At 41.7% G+C, this 17,625-nt stretch overlaps 1 protein-coding gene across 9 annotated transcripts in view; it reads right to left on the bottom strand.

Moving 5' to 3' along the window:
• GABRA5 (gamma-aminobutyric acid type A receptor subunit alpha5) overlaps window positions 1-17,625 on the bottom strand; it is a 55,313-nt gene that overhangs the window by 24,165 nt on the left and 13,523 nt on the right. For all 9 annotated transcript variants that reach the window (XM_085055596.1, XM_085055579.1, XM_085055623.1 and 6 more), the window contains one exon: window positions 3,123-3,205. In XM_085055596.1, coding sequence (XP_084911722.1) covers window positions 3,123-3,205 — 83 coding nt within the window. The remainder of the gene's footprint in view (window positions 1-3,122; window positions 3,206-17,625) is intronic.

Here is a 17,625-nt window from a genome sequence, read left to right as displayed (position 1 = left end):
GCTGCAGAGATGCCCGAGCCTGTGCTCATGCACCATCCCAAATTCCCTCTAAAAGAGACTTCTGCAGGATAATTTCTACAGGTGTCCTGACCCCTAGCAGGGATGCAATCCCACTGGAAAAGTACCTGCATTTATGTACATCCTGGAGCAGACCCACTTGATCTTGCCATCTTGGAGCAGTGGGGAGCTGTACTTAAGAGAAGGACAACTAAAACCTGCTCTGTTCAGTTCATAAGGAGATGTCTCTGAACTACTGTCCTTTTCATGATGTGCCATATAGTGTTAAAAAATACCACTTCTGTAGCAGGTATCTAGGCTGGTGGCATGCACAGGTAACTTTATATCACATTTTGTGTATTTAACCTAGCTTTTAATTATTTCTACAAAATATTCTGTTGCTACATATAATGTTGCCTAGGCCCATAAAATCTCCCACAATTCTAATGTAGCAAGAAAGCAGTCAAATGGGACATAAGAATTTAACATTTACCTTTATTTCTGTGATGAAAGTTAATTTTCCTTCTAATAATGAAGGAACATCAGGCACTTTTTGCCTTTTGCTTGCTGAATTATAACAAACATAGTGAACGCTCATGCAGTCAGAAAATTAATAACCTGCTCCTGCCTCTGCTGCAATACTGATCACTTCTCAGCATCCTTTCTGCTGCTGATCCACCGTGCACCAGCTCTTTCGTTTCGCTGCCCTGCTCTCTTCATCCTCAAGACTGCTTAGCACCAGTTTCTTCACCCTCCCAGCTCCATTGATAATGTGTTTAACATTTACTTTGATGCTATTCCTTGAGGCTTTTCAAAAACCTTTTTGGAAAGAAGACTGTTAAAAAGAAACACTTTAGGGAAAGACAGTGAAGAAAACTAAAGCAGAAGGGCTATGTGCTTATGTGTCATATACCCTGTAGGCTCTGTCCTGCTGCAAACCTGGAGATGACTCAATGCAAACCCATACTGCTGCAAATAGGGAATAAATACTCTCCTCATCTAAAATACACCTGGACTAGTTCAATAAACCCTGATTTACTGGCTGCTACTTGTACAAACATATGTTTTAAATCCCAAGAAATTACCAGTGAGCTGTCACATCAGTAATACAGATATTCCCAAGGCTGAAAGACTGTCTATAGCTTGTTCCTATATATTTATTAATTGCAGAGGCCACTGGTATGGCTAGCACAGACCAAATGGTTCCATATCTACACACTGTGAAAGAACTCAAAGGTGACTTGTAATACCTTGTAAACACATTCTAAAATTTTATTCTGAGCATGGCAAGGAGCGTAAACTAAAACTTCACCCCTCACAGGCTTAAAATGTAACTCCTTAGTGCTGGTTCTGACACAGATTAAAATTACCTGTGTGCTAAGAAGTGATTAATATGTAACACATTTGGCACAAGCAGAACATATGATTATATCCAGACAGACTACTGGGCACTACTTCTAAGCATCTGTAGTTTATCTTGTAATGTTATCTCATGCACTCAGGTTTCATTGCGGTGCTTTTTTTTTTTTTTTGTCTTACCATGTGGAGAGTTAGAATCTGTACCTTACTGCACCTGATCTACTAATACATGGAAACATCCTTTTAGCTATCAGGTTGAGCTTCAGATCTCTGCCGCATCAGGCTCTTTTTAAATATGAATCTTTTAGTATTATATTGCATATTTTGCAAGATTTCATGAAACTATGCAACATCCCATTTCTGTAGTCTAGACTAGAGAACAACTGATTGAACTTCATCTATTGAAACAGTGAAAGCTGTGTAATACCAGGAAGGATAACTTATTTTTCTTTTCCTTTTTCTTATTAATTCTTTCCAGTGGATTTTTTTAACCCTGTATATAAACAGTGTCCTGTGAGATGTTTTCCCTTTTTAAGTTTTGAATTAAATGGGTAATTTGTGTACGCTTTTTTGGTTTTTTTAAGTTGAGTTTAAAGTTGTACAGACCTTCAGATTTACAGGCTTTGCTGTAAATTTATGCTGCTGAAGTCAATGAATACACTTCAACCTGCAGTGACCTTGTAAAAGACTGGTGGCTATTCAGATGAAACAGAGTCTATCTGAATTGGAAGAGGGAAGGGAAATCGGTTCATCTTAAGTGTGGTAATGTGGTAATAGTTACTGTAAACAGTGTTTTTACTTCTTAGTATGATCACTAGAAGACAAGGTATAGTCAGTATTAAATCAGGGCAGATACAGACGATAAAGGCAGAGCTTAATCTTGCTAGGATTAGTGACTCTAAATTGATACAGCTGAAAAACATTGCAAAATGCTGAAGTTAGGTGGCTTCAGGGGCTAGCAAAATGCCTTGCCTGGTAATTACTAAAAATCTTCAGAGACAATGATTGCACCTGAAAACTCTGATTTGATTACCAAAATAAAAAAAAATCTATTGTAGTAGCCTCATTTGTACTTTAATTAAGAGCTTTGTTTTTAAATATAACCATCTGATTCCCTGGGGTTATTTTTAAAGTAAGCTTCTGGCAAGGCAGCAGTGTGGTGGATTAGAGGCTTGGAATTGAGGAAAAATCATTGTTCAGCATACAGTTTAAAATAAAGTGTGCATATATACAAATACATGTGTATGAAACATCCTGTAACAGGATACAGGACTGGATTTATTAAAGCCAAATGGAAAGATATTTCCTCTTTTAATATTCTAGATCTCTTTTAATATATGCAATGCAGATATTGCACTGCAGTCTGATTCATGTAAATACCACAATAATTGCACATCAATCTGATCAGTCCAGTGAAAGCTCTGTTTTACTACCAATGTAAAACCAAGTTATCAATTTAGCTGTCTGCATCTAGAACTCCATCTAACAGTGGCTGTTGCACTCGATGTGGATATATGACATATCACCCATCAACTCACCATTTATCCTGAAGGATTCAGGCATGAGCTGAAAAGCAGCAGCCCAGATAGAGAATAGTCATGGAAAAGGAGCAAGGGGGGCAGAATGGGGATGCTAAAGAACCATGTTAAAAGGGGGCTGGAGGGGAGGGTGAAAGACTATAGCCTATATAGACTATATAAGGGTGTACAAGACTATAGCCAGAAAACAGGTTATTTTTCTAGTTCTTATTCCAGAAGAGAACTTACAGCTTCCAAATTTTAATGGGCAAGCATGTGCATCCATGGGGAAATCTTCAAGCTGCATGGGACATTCAGCAGAGATGGTCAATCTGTAGGGGAGTAAAAAGAAAACACATCATTTTTTTCCCTGTGCTTTCCCTTTAGGCCCCTCACTGCAATACATGAATGCTGACACAAGCACACTTTTCCTGAAGGCTCCTTTCTCCTGCTGTTAAACTGCAATCCCCTGTTAAACTGAATGTAAGATGAGGCAGGAAGACCACTCCGTGTGTATGCCCTAGGCATTATCCAGTAACCCTGAGACATGTGAAATGATTTTATTTATGTAAGCTGTCCCAATAAGATCATTCTTTCTTATTAGTACGTGAAGAAACTGCTGTGGTGGAGCTTCTGCCATATACTTTATACTTATTTGCTCTCTGTACATACAACTGAATTTAACTCCTATGCATACTACAAATTTGACTCCTGGGTATAGTACTGCTACAGACATAAAGAATCATTGACTTTATATGTAGGTGTAACTATTTAAACCCACAATGTAAATATTTATAAATAATAGTATATAACTAATTATAGCTATAAATAATTTTATGTATAATCAAGGACATATATGCATCACTTTATATCGCACTATAGTTAGCTTCTGTGGAAATGACATGGTGTTGGGGTAGTCCATTTCAGTTCAGTACACTGTGTATTACCTGGGTGTCTTGTCGGGAAGAAACAACAGGGTCATCTTCCCCAGCATACAGCCTAGGGAAGAAAATCTACCCTGGACTTCCCAGACACTATGTGGAAAGACTTCATCTAGACTGGACATTGGGGTAGGGAGGGAAAAACCCTTAGGCGAATATAAATGTGTCCCATGGATGTTCTGCATGATTGACAGATCAAGCTGAACACTAAGAAAAGTATGAGGTAAATTTCTGAGCAGTGCAGTATCAGTTATATTGATATCAAATGCATCAGATACATCAAATATCTAAAGAGAGCCAAAACTTGCTTCTAGCACAAGGAGAATCTGCTTTGTTTATGCCATTTTGATACTTGCATAATACAGATAATTTGCTCAGTATAGTGAGGATGAAAATCTCATTTTACATTATGAATATCTTTATGGCTTTCTCATTTTATGCTGTTATTCCACCTCAGAGGCAACAGCCCAGAGACATGCAAAACTTTATAGACTGCCTGGTGCTGGGGTGACACAGGGCTCTGCTGGAGGTCAGCCTGGTTCCTAACCAAACTGTTGCCTGGGGAGTGAAATTCTGCCAAGAAATCCTCAACTCCCTACTACCAGAATGCAAAAGTACTCTTTCCTCTCACAGCAGCAACACAGAGCCATATATACCAGCTATATACAATCACCACTTCCTATAAGCACCCCAGAGTGCCATAAGAACTTCTATCCAAAGGGATCGTAAGGGGTAACAGTCTGTCTGTGCACAGATGGCACAGTGTTCAGCCAGTCCAGTTCCATACAATCCAGTGATGCCTTGCCACGGCACTACAGCTACATGGACAATAAACTGGGGGGAGCAGCTCCACTCTGCTAACACAGAAATTTTGGAGCTGTACCAATGGCTGGAAATGGCAAAATAAGCACAGGAAAATGCAATAGTACCATTGGCTAGAGATCATATTCTGAGGATGAGCTGGGAAACTGGAAGGGAAAAAAGGCAAACTGCACAAAGTAATAGAAAATGTAACAGAAAATGTAAACATAATATGCCATAGAAAGAAAAAGAAAAAGAAATCCAGTTCAGAACAGAGATAATGTACCATTTGGTAAGGACAGGCAAGAAGCTACAATATAGAAATTACTGAGGCTGAGATACCTGCACTTAAGCAAAACTTTTCTTGAGCTTTATTTTTGTAAAAGAGATTTTAAGTTCACTCAGATATGGAGCTGTCTGCAGTGGAAACTGCCCTTGGGCACCAAAGCCAGCAAAGCCAATGTTAGCAAGAGTGGTGTGTCAATGAATTTAACAAGCTGGTTCTACTAGCATCCTGCCCAGAACTTCCATTCTTTTCACAAAAACCACTCTAATGTGCAAGCAAGGCTAATGTCCCTCCAATGCATCATTCTATTTTTCATGTTAAGCACTGCAAATTTAATTTTCTTAATAAATTCAGAAACCTTGCTCCAAGAGCCCTTAAGAAAGCTGGTGTTTTGCTGCAGTCCATCTCCTGTCTCACTGTCTACCAACAGTTTAAGCATGTCATTTCAAAGCTGCCGCTTGACAACATTTTAATATACACACTTGTCATCTGCAAACATCGAAGGAGGGGATGCCTATATCCATCTTACAAAGACAACAGGTATAGAATCAGGAAGTGAAGGAATATTCAGTGCAGAATTATGCATAAGACCTTCTGCGTCATCTCGCTGTCCTATGAATTGTATCCTGCTGCCTGCATCTCTGGAAATAACCCTTGTGTGTAATGAGGAAGGTTGTAGACATTCATCAACTATAAATGGGGAAGAGAAGTGAAGATGAGTTGCACAGAGACTGTGACCTAGCGGAATTAATTAAGTCCCTCCAGAAACTATTTTTGCCTGTCTTAAATAAAAGGGTAGCAGATAAGGCTGGAGGGCATCTGGCTGCCACTACCTGACTCAGAAGCTGCAAAGACTCTTGTGGTGCCAGGGCTACTCCTCTCTCCCCTCTGAATTCCTCATCCAGCAAAAGGCAGAATATCCCTTAAAAGAGTGATGCCTGATTCAGTCTTCTGGATCTAGCCTGGGGATAGGGAGAACCAAGTTCAGGAGCGTTAATATGCTTGGGGACAGCCACTGTCGTGTCATTAACACAAATTCTTTGGACAAGGTCCTTTTGCTCTCTGTCAATGATATTTGCATGCTTCTTTGCTCTTCCCATGCCTCTATTCTAGGACCACTCCTAGTCTGCCCATTTTGAACAAATTAACTAGTTCTACCTAATTGTTATATGCTAAAAAGATCTATGTAGTTGAGCCTCTTTGGTGATTTTAAACTGCTCAGTGAACACTCTCCTAGAAACCTCTTATAAAGAATGCATTACCTGAGGCTTTTGAAGTGTCTTGTAATGGCCAATGTAACAAAAAAATGACAGAAAACTTGTAAGAAAACCTGACTGTGGGTTCTGATACACAGCACAAATGTCACCACCCTGAATTTCTGTAGGTGCTCTGTGCCCAACAGGAACTGTTTTTCATAACTGTGTGAGGACCTGAAAAACAAAGTCACTCAACTGACTCCTGGTTCAAAGAGACTGGATTTTCTATGCATACAGAAATAAAAGCAGCACAGCAGACATCTACACTCTGGGGGCTGGAAGCATGGGTCGTTGCATACAGATTTGCTCTGAGATGCAGAGTACAAACTATATATTCAGATCATAGCTCCAGGAGTCACAAAGAAATTGATGTGTGGTCTACTCCTTCAAATATCACCTGCAGTGATATTTGCACACTTAGGCTTTTAACATTGTGATAAAGCTTAGGTCCCTTTGTATAGTCTAGTTTATGTAGCTTATTATTATGCAGTCCTTGGTCACCACCAGCAAGGCTTCATGCTTATCAAACCCGATTTTCTTTAATGACAAGGTCATTGATCATCTAGTTGATCAAGGGAAGCCAGCTGATGTAATCTTTTTGGATTTCCATAAAGGTTTTGCTACTGTTTCTCACAGTATACTTCTGGAAAAAATATCCAGCACACACTTGGATAAACACATCATGGGATGTGTGAGCAGCTGGCTCACAGGTCAGGCATAAAAGGTTACAGTAAATGGGGTGACATCAGACTGGTCACCTGTCACTAGTGGGGTTGCACAGGGCTCTATCTTAGGCCCTGTGCTCTTCAACATCTTCATGAATGACTTAGATGCAGGACTGGAAGGGATACTAAGCAGGTTCACAAATGATACAAAACTGTAAGGAGCTGTTGACTCCCTGGAAAGCAGGGAGGCCCTACAGAGAGACTTTGACAAATCAGAGGGCCAGGCACTCACCAACAGTGTGAAGTTCAACAAGGGAAAGTCTTTGCTCTAGGATGGGACAGCCCTGGATGCACAGACAGACTGGGGGACAAAAGGCTGGAGAACAGCTCAGTGGAAAGGCCCCTGGGGTCCTGGTCAATGGCAAGTTGAACATGATCCAGCAGTGCCCTGGCAGCCAGCAGGGCCAGCCCTGTCCTAGGGGGCATCAGGCACAGCATGGCCAGCCGGGCAAGGGAGGGAATTGTCCTGCTCTGCTCTGACCTGGGGCAGCCTCACCTTGAATATTGTGTGCAGCTTTGGGTGCCACAATTTAAGAAAGACATTAAACTACTAGAGAGCATCCAAAGGAGGGCTGTGGAGATGGTGAAGGGCCTTGAGGGCCCTTGAAGTTGTATGAGGAGCGGCTGAGGGGAGACCTCATTGCAGCCTACAACTTCCTCATGAGGAGGAGGGGCAGGCACTGATCTCTTCTCTGTGGTGACCAGTGACAGGACCTGAAGGAATGGCCAGAAGTTGTGTCAGAGGAGGTTCAGGTTGTATATTGGAAAAAGGTTCTCCACCCTTTTTGGGCACTGGAACAGGCTCCCCAGGGAAGTGGTTACAGCATCAGCCTGACAGAGTTCAAGAAGCATTTGGACAATGCCCTCAAGCACAGGGTGTGACTCTTGGGGATTGTCCCGTGCAGGGACTTAGAGCTGGACTTGATGATCCTTGTGGGTCCCTTCCAACTCAGCATATTCGGTGATTACAACAAAATAACTCCAACTCCCAGTTTGCAGTTACTTCAGAGAAGAGAAAGGAGGCCTGCGCATACATACATGAAACAGTCTTTGCCTAATCCTTTTAATATGGTGACTCCACAATGACCTTGCTATGCCCAGTCCAGCACAGTTATCTGAGATAGAGACAGTTCCCAAACCAGGATTTTTCTGTCACAGCACACACATTGCTCAAAAGGCAGTTCTTTCCAGCAGAAGCATTTAAAAGCGTCCCTCCTCCACCATCATTCTGTCTTAACAAAAGCCCTGTGGGATTAGCTTCACTCAAAGAGTGTCTATGACAAGATTATAAGCAGCTGTTAAAGGTCCTTTGCAATGGGAGGATGAAACTGTGATTTTATTAAAGATAATGGTAAAATTCTTCCTGACTTGAATCGGGCCACTATTCACCTAAAAAATGTAACAAATCCTGATTATAGTTGCCAATTTATTAATGACAAAAATTTGTTTTCATAATGCTCCAAATACTAACACTGCTATCCAAGTGTTAATCAACCGACAAAATGCTATTGTGTATCCTAACTATCTGAAAAAAAAAAAGTCAGGTCTGCAAATTATTTAATCTATCACCTAAAATTGTACATGAAAGCTTTATCAAAGCTTCATTATGTATAGCCTTTAAGAATGTAAAGTGATTACTGATGTTCTGTTTCAAGACACATAAGCGAACATCCATCTAAGAAAAGCACAATTCAAGCAGCAAAACTTGTTCACTTCAGAAAAGTCACCTTCAACCATTTTCACTGGGGAATTAAGCATGACAATGTTTTCAAGAGATTGTTCCTTTTAGCAAGAAGGAAAAGAAGGCGGTGTTAAAGTCAAGGATGTGGCAAGGAAATAAATTCAGATACTATGGAGGCAGACATTTGCAGTAAGTGTGCTTCAAGGTGAGGTGAGAAACCTTCAGCAGAAGTCCCTGAGGCAGAAGGCACCCTGTCCTGCAAGACCCTGTTTCAGGGCAGGAACCCCCAAGATGTTCCTGTGATCTCCTCAGTGCAAGGAGCATCTGCTCCTACTTGTGGGAAAAGAGTTGGGGGGGACTGAGCATCTTTCTCCTACCCTGTAAGTGCAGAAAACACTTTCTGACGTATTATCTGCAGCTGCCAGGCAGGAGGTGAGGGCAGTCACCTGCCCAGGGAGCCCACAGACAGCTGCAAAACTTGCTTTTTCTTATCAGCTACTAACTTTAATATGAAAACAAATTAAAACAGAGAGCTCTAGAGTAAGAGGGGAGCAGAAAGACAGAGTCACCAGTGGCTTTTCAGAGACTTAATTCAAGATAAATGTTGAATAGTAAGAGTTACTGATGAAGAGGACACAGGGAAACTTTTGTTGGTGCTAAGGCACTATGGCCAGAGAGATACAAAGCCTCTCTGCATATTTGTCCTAATCTCCAAGCCAGCTCCATCTTATTAGTTGTTTATTTCTATGCACTACCCTTACCCCTGTTTAATGGGAGCATTTAAATGCTGTACTTTGACCCCACCTGCGCTGGGAACCAGTACCTCCCATGGGGGTCAGGTAAGCCCAAGTGCTTTTCCTAGCATGAGACCATTTTTCTTAATAAAAGGCAAAATATTTGCTTGAAACTCATCTTAAACCTACCTCAACCTATCTCCCCAACAAAGACTTATGTGGATCCAGCCTTTAGCCAGGCTATATCCCACTCCAGTGGGTTTGTTGGCTCCCTGAGAAGGGAGACTTCAGGGTTGGGTCAGACCCTTTTCAGGAGGCAACTCCTGGAGCAGCTTCCCCAGCTACCTGCTCCAGCAGGACCTTGGCAGAACAATTTGAGCCCTTGTGGTATCTCCAGTATGCACACTGACACACGGGGACAGGAGAACAACACAGTTGATTGTTTGGGTTGTTTTATTTCAAACTGTCAACACATGGTTAGGTTTGTAAAATTACTCATTTGACCTTGACTGATGACACAACTATTCAGCTGTTCTCCCACTGTGATGTGTTGGGAACACTTCAATAACCAAACTTTTATTTCTTTCAAAGGGTTTTAAAGCAAGACTTGTTTCAGGCCCCAGCACAGTACGTGCATAGTCCAGGGAACTGATGTCTCCCTGTGTAAAATGTAATATGTGCCAATATAAGCAGACACACACACATATATATATATGTATATATGAAGATCTGTCTTGGTTCTGAAGCACCTTCCATACAGTCCCAACAAACCCTGCTGATGGTAGTGGGTTACAGAACACCACATGGAGCTGTGGACTGATGTTCATTCATGGTATGAATGTCTGTAGGAGTCACCCTGAAACCTGACCCTGGCTGGGTGATTGTCTGCAGCCTGGCCCAGGGGAAGAGAAGTGATTCTTCTCAGTAACTCAAACACTGCTTTGCTCATGAATTTCCATCACTGTGTTGGAAAAGAGGCCAAAATACAGATTCAGGGCCTTGATCTGCATGTCCACGTGGGATGTGGAGGCAGTTCACCACTGCTTCCTACTTATAAACACTCCTTTCCTTGAAATACACCATATAAAGTAAACAGAGAACAGAAAGTAAAGCTAAGACTAGAGTGATGTGGTCTGCAGAAATTTCTGTCTCAGCTCATTTTTCCTTCATAATCACTCTATCAATCACTCTACCATGAGCATGTCCCAACTTTCCTATGATGCTGAGATGTGCTATCTTTACGTGACACCGAAATGTTCTTTAAAATGCAACAAGGAAGACACTATGGAAGACTAAGAGCTCCAGTTATTGATGCTTTTGGGAGCTGTGAATACATAATTCAGATGCATGGTGTACTTGACAGCAAAACTCATTTTAAGCAAACAAAACTCTCAGCATAGCTTCTGCTGAAGTGCGAAAACAAGACTTTAATTGCCTAGATTAACTGTGCTGAAGACTAAGTTATCCTGAGATGATCTGAGGTGGACAGAATTGATCTCAAAAGCTGTGCCACTGTAGGAACGACCTCCTTGCATGTGGAGTTCCTTGACATACCCAGAGCCTACTCCTAGTCAGGGGCAGGGGAGATGTTCAGCCTCTAGACAGAGGAAAAACAGAAAAAGGTGAAGAAATAACCAACAGGACACACCTATTATATGATACGGATTTGGGACATTACAGAAATAATTGCAAAGCAGACTTTTATAGTAGACGTAATGCCTTTCATTCTACAGTACTTCCTTAAAGTGCATAAAACCAATGGATGAAGCACTGAGTTTATACTTATCTAACCTTGCCATGCAAGTTATCTACGGAAGTCCATAAGCAAGGTAGAACTTGCTGGAAGAAGCTGGTTTTTGCCAGACTAACTGGCGCAGTAAAAACCCCAGCCTTTTTGACAGACAATTCTTTCTTTAGGTGCTCTTCCTACAAACTTTATTTTCCTAAAGAAACTTTATCAAGATCAATATGGCTATGCAGCTCTGAATGCTCTACCATAATATCACACCACTCCACTTGATAGTTTCACTTAAAAACCTCTCCAAGCTTTCTCTTCCTGATGATCCCTTACCCATGGTGAATTCTGTTTTTGGCACCCCATGAGGAAGGCTTCCAAACTTCTCCTCTGCAGTAGCTTCCTTTTTTAGTGAATTATTGAATTGAAACAAAAAAAATTTAGCTAGTGCTAGCAATGCTGAGAAGTTGATGCAGTTGTTGATGCAGGTGAAATGGGAAACATCTCAACCAGCCCACAATTTATTATGCCATGCTACATATTCCCTGAGTCTGCAGGTTTTGACTATGATCTCCTCAACTGCATGGCTTTTTGATAGCATGTTCAACAAAGAGCTAAGTACTGTACCGCAGTAAGGACAATTTGTTCTTGAAGTGCTGTGTAAGACTGAACTATGAGCTTCTTTTTGGCTCTCAAGAGAGGCCAGTCCCAGTAACTGGCAGCAACTGCAATACCTGGTGCCAGTCAACTGTACATCCAATCTTTGCTTCCAGTGGAAGAAAACCCAAGTACAGGAGAAAGAAGAGAGCACAGAAAGCACCCTCTGTGATGAAGGCTAAGCACTGTGATGGACACAGTGCAGTCATCCTCCAATTTTGGTATCATCTGCTAGGTGATTTGATCAGTGCAGGTTTTCTCACTGACCAAAAGAACTTGTGTTTTTCCATTTCTGCCTGTCAGTATGGCATGTGTTCCCCCGTGGATGAAGGCTACCTCACTGCACAGACATCCTATCGCTTTCTCCCAGTTCATACACCCTTTATATTTCTATTGTCAGGCAAAAATGACATGAGGTATTTTCTACTGAGAAAAATTAGCTGGATTTAGAAAGTAAGGGTGGGAGAAGGAGGAGGAAGAGGAGGAGCAGACACCAGATGGGCAGTACTAGCCCATTTGGGCTCTCTTACATCTAGACTGGGGTGCGCCGACATGGCAGGATAGGTAGGAAGGATTATGATCTGGCAAACCAAAGTACACAGCTGAAATCTTTGGTTATTTTCCCCAGTTCAGACCTAGAGCTCAAAAACAACCACCTGCATTTAAACCCATCTTCCTCTTACCCATCTCAGGTCCACCTCCAAGGTCACTTATCATAAGCTCCTGCCTTTTGTGTAACACTAATGCTCCCCACACCTCTGCAAAAGAGGGAGGCATAAGCAATTGGGATGAGAGGGTCTTTCACAGGGAAATGTGTGCATCCCTATGTTTATGTACCTTATCAGTACATGAATGAGGTTGTTTAGCCATCCAAGCAAGACATTATTATCTGGGGTTTTTTGTCTTGCTTCTGATATGCTACATGCTCTTGATCAACACAGCCATGAAGGGCCAGGTAAAGGGTCAGACTGTGGGTGTTCACGGCTCCAGGGAATGAGCCCTATGATTCTTCAGCTGTTTAACACCACAAATAGTCATTAAACAGGCCTCAATTTACCATCTGTTTGTTATTTATACCACCACCAGTGCTAGCATCTGCTACAGCATAATCACTTCTACGTTATAGTTCAACCTCAGAGAAGGAAGGGCTGAATCTCCTAGTGACATTTGTTTCCTGAGCTCCTCCTAAGGTGCACTATATTTCCTCCTATACCCACCTAGACAAAAGCAGAGGACTGAACCCCATTTATGTGTGTTCAGATGTGGCTACACTTGCACAACCTTGGGCTTTATGTTCCATGGAGAGTCCTCCACAAGACAGCTGCAGGGCCAGCTGCTGGCCAGAATATCCCATAGCTTTAGGTTGCTGGCACACTGCACATTTTCAGGCTGCCTGAGTATGGTGCTGGAAAACACCAAAGGAAATAACTAAGATGGGACTCGTGACTAAACAAAGATACCAGTTACACTATACTCCTTTTTTGGCAACTGTGAAGAAAAAACAAAAAAAAAACCCCAACCAAATCCTAAAGTGTGAGTGGAGAGAAATAGGCATCTTTTCACTTCACTACTAAAGTAGACATCTGAAATAATGCAGACTTCTAACTCTGTAAGAAATTCTCTCTCCTGCACTGGGAGAAAATCTGAGCCAAGAGGCTCAGCTGCAGTCACCAGCATTACAGATGAATAGAATTAGGTGAACCCCACCCATCCTGCCTGGTGCATTCTACCACAGTGTATTTTAGATTACTCATTGGCAGTCAGATGTTTCAGCACAAATGTAATGTACTTCACAGAACGGTATTTCTGATTACGCAGATGAAGATTTTAATTTCAGTCCAAGTGAAATGACCAAGGAGTCCACTGTATCGTTATCCTCCCTTGATAAAAAAAAAGATAGCAGAGCCATAACAATTCTTTAGTATTTACCAGGTACTTTCAAAGCCCTCAGCTTCAGAAGCAGATTGGACAGAGCCCCCAAAGCAGCTGGGCTTTCCCTGGGTACTTGGGGGGCACCTGTCAGGGCACTGCTTCCCTCCAGTTTCTGTTCAGTCAGCCCATCCATGCATACCCAGCATATCAGGTCAGCCCTGCTGGTTCATGCCTGTAAAGCTAGGGGAACACAAAGGAATCTGGCAGAAATTGTACCAGCTAACCCCAAAGGAAAGCCAGGTCTGGCTCTGAGTTCGGTGCAGAACTGGAACTAAAGTTGTACCTTTTGTAGCCCCTCAAAGTCCAAGAAACATCCCCCTCATCCAAGGACAGGCTGGTTCTGGTTTGGGTTTTGTCTTTTAATCAATGCTATCCTTGCTGTGTGAATTCCCATCTCTGAGGTGGAGATCTCTGCGGGGCTCTGCCCACTTTTATTGCCAGCAGAATAGGCCATTGTTACACACTCTACATAGGGACTATATTTGGACAGGTCATAATTGCCCATTTTGAATGTATTACACCGCAGTCTCCTCTGATGCCTTTCTCTCCCTGTGGGTAATTCCAGCCCTGGATTTTTCAAAACAACAAATCTTGGTTCCTGAAGGACACCTTTTGAGAAACAGGACAATGTGCAACCAAAACAGAGTGATGGGAACCGAGAGACTTGGTGTTTAAACAAGAATCCTGTGGCTATCCTCAGGGAAGGGCCCTTCACTTCACATATCCCTATCTTCTCTTGCTCTGTCAAAATCTGAATTGATGAAAAGCAGCTGAGAGTCCTTGCCACCACGGCAGCTTTTCATCACTCTGCAAGATTCCAGCCCAATGTAAAGAAATTACTTTTTTTTTCTCCCAGCTTCAGGCAGTTTGTAGCTTGAATATGAAAGAAAATGCATCAAGTCTAACACAGGGAAAGGAAATGCATATTTGTATGTCTTCATACCTTCTAATTAGTTTTGTAATATTTATAAAATGCCTAAAAAGCATTGACAGATCCCTTTCTGTAAAAATAAATGGACGTATACATGAAATCTTTCCTATGAAATAAGAAAAAATTCATTCAAATTGAACAGAAATGTTCCCATCTAGACATCTGGCTGATGGAAAACTAAGGATTCATTTTAAATCATAGATTTGCTGGTCACTTGTCACTCAGGGGCACTCTTGCAAACCTACATCTGGGAAAAGCTGCCTTCTGGCAAAGTCAGAGCTTGAGAACCCACACATTTTTCATGGAATGATTTGCCCTTACAGAAGAAAGAAACAAACAAACAAAATCTGGCTTTCCCATTGGAAATCTTGAAAGCTGTATCTTCTGGTCAACTGGTTTTATGATCAATAGCTGTACAGCATAAAATGGTTAGGTTGCTAATCCAAGTCCTGCATGGAAGGACAGACTTCATGCTAGCATGCACCCAGGATATGTGTTCACTTGCACATACAATTTTAACGCTGAGTGCTAATGCAAGAATCAGTATTTTCAGCCTAGGTAAGCCTGTGTGTGCACTACAGCAGAGCAAGCAGTGTGGTTATGCTGCCATCAAGTGGATACTCACCCTACACATTGCTGGATTGTAAAACTCTTTCTGGAGCAGTAAAAATAACAGTATTTCAGGGCTGTACTAAAAATTTTGGAGCTTTTTAACACCATACTGAAAAATGTCTGCATTCTCCAGCTGGTAAATTGTTCATATGCAAATTATTGGGACAGATTTTACTGTAAACTCTCCGAGGTTCTCTGGCAGCCTTCAGTCACCATAACATGGGAAAAATCTGTGCACTCCTCAGATATATGACTATACCCTATTTAGAATCCCAGATTATGTCAGATGTGTGGAAGCCCCAGTGGTAAAAAAGGGGTTTGGGGTCCTTTCAAATTGACTATGAGAATGGGGGCTCTGAGAAGCCTAGCCCTCATGACAGCACAAGAAAGATTTTTCACTATCTACAAGCTGACAGAAAACCATTTTAAAATGCCTAAAAGCTACTGCTGGAAAGTTAATTCATGGTCCAAAAGTTTAGCTCTATGAGTGTGCTCTACTTCATACAATTTTTGGCTTCTTCACAACATTTTTTTCTGGCATTCTACAGCAAAGTTTATCAAAGCTTCTGTCTTTACAGCCAATTCCCACTGAGCAAAAAAAATGCAGATCACTGAAACATGATGGTTCTCTTCTTAGCCTGAAAATGTTGCTTAAATCACTGTTCCAATTTTTCAGAATAGCTTCATGGAATAAACGAATTTTATACTTTTTACAATATTTATTTCTCAGATAAACTAAATATATTTTAAGTTTTTTAAATGAAATAATCTAATTTTTTCCTCCATTCACAAAGCTATTTTCTATACCCATTAGTGAAATACGAAGTATATTTTCTAGTGCTTTTTATAGTAGTGCTCTTACTAAAAAAAAAAAAAAAATTAAAAAAATTTAAAAGTGAAGCTACAGACAATACTCCCCTCTAGGGGCAGAAACAGAATTTGCAGCATTCCATTCAGCAGCGCATCATTTGTAAATCACATTAGCGAAATAAAACTAATAGGTCCTCCCAAGTGAAAGACAACCAGAATTATTAAGTCGTTCCCCACAGAGAACACTGCTGCCAATGAAATCTGTCTAGAGGACATATTGTGTTCCTATTTTCACGCAGAAGGGCTTTAATGCTGCACATACACAGAAGCCCATTTATCAGATTTCCCTAGCAACACACACCCCATCAACTTCTGACCTAGACAACATACCATCAAATGCAATATGCGAAGAGTACATTTTTCTTTATAGGCAAACACGTGTGTCATGAAAACGTATGTCCTGACAAGTGCTAAAGCTGGAAGTTTGCTCAGCTGCTCATACTTGGTATATTTGGAAGTGAAATGGGATGGAAGGTCAGCATCGGCTCGGCTGCTTTCCTCCCCTTCATTCAGGCAGCCAGATGCGAGGTTGCAAAAGCAATTCAGGCATCTCTGTCAATGACAGAGGGTCCAATCCTCCCCACACAGAATACTCCTACGTACAGTCTGGGAAGCTCGCAATTCCTCCTTGGAAACGAGGAGAGTGCAGAGCTAACAGAGGGTTGTCTACACATCCCCAGATCCTGAGAACTGAGTAAGCCTGATGGGAGCTACAGGAATTAAGGCTCAAGCCTCAGTTGAGACCCAGTACCTTCACAACACACTGCCACTGACACAAGCAGCTCTCCCCCAAAACAGCCCAGTGCTGTCTATCTTCTCAAGGAAAGCCATCCTAGGTAACTCTGCTAGCTGTTACCTTTGTCAGGACACTCCAAGGCAGCTGAAAGGGCCGGCTGCTTGTCACAGTCTCTGAACAGGTTGGGATGGGATCCTCAAAACACCCTGAGGCACAGCATGGCTCATGCTGCTGAAATGCCCTTCATGAAAAGCTGCTGGTTCTAAAGAAGCACAGCTCCATGCATGTTACAAAAGCAGGCTCCTGACTCATGTTTAAGCAGAATAGCATAGACACTTTAAAGTTATTACTTGCAATAGTGGAAAGCAAGCTATTTTAAAAGCTTTCCAATCTATTTCTTATCACATATGGAGCAGTTAGTAGAAATTTTATTTCCACAGACAATATTCTAACAAAAAAATTATGTTGCATGGTTTTTTAGGTTACAAAAACATTCTGTTTCTTTCTGTAGTCTACAAAGTCATCAATCCCAAAAAATCGCGGAAAAGGGGCTGAGTCGGACAATGAGAAAGTCTGTGTCAAATCCATATTTTTCTCCAGCTGCATATGCTGAGCTTTTCCTCAATGGGGTACCTGTGGCACCTGACAATACTGTGCCATTTTCACCAGAGAGGCACCTCGACAGAGAAACTGAGATTCAGTGATGAGCTTGCCTAGGTCTCACTCTGTGAGCTGTTGTGTTGCTCCTCACCTCATGAATCAGGGCTTAACTGCTTTTCCTTAACACTGCAAAAAACAGTGCTTGCACAGAAATTGTGCAATCTGCCACACAAATGTTTTGCTCCAGGATGAATG

The sequence above is a fragment of the Lichenostomus cassidix genome, chromosome 1 (genome assembly GCF_008360975.1).
Source record: "Lichenostomus cassidix isolate B80296 chromosome 1, HeHo_3.0, whole genome shotgun sequence".
In the NCBI taxonomy this organism is placed as follows: domain Eukaryota; kingdom Metazoa; phylum Chordata; class Aves; order Passeriformes; family Meliphagidae; genus Lichenostomus; species Lichenostomus cassidix.
Note: the sequence above shows the minus strand (reverse complement) of the source record. Positions and strands in the feature narration are given on the sequence as shown.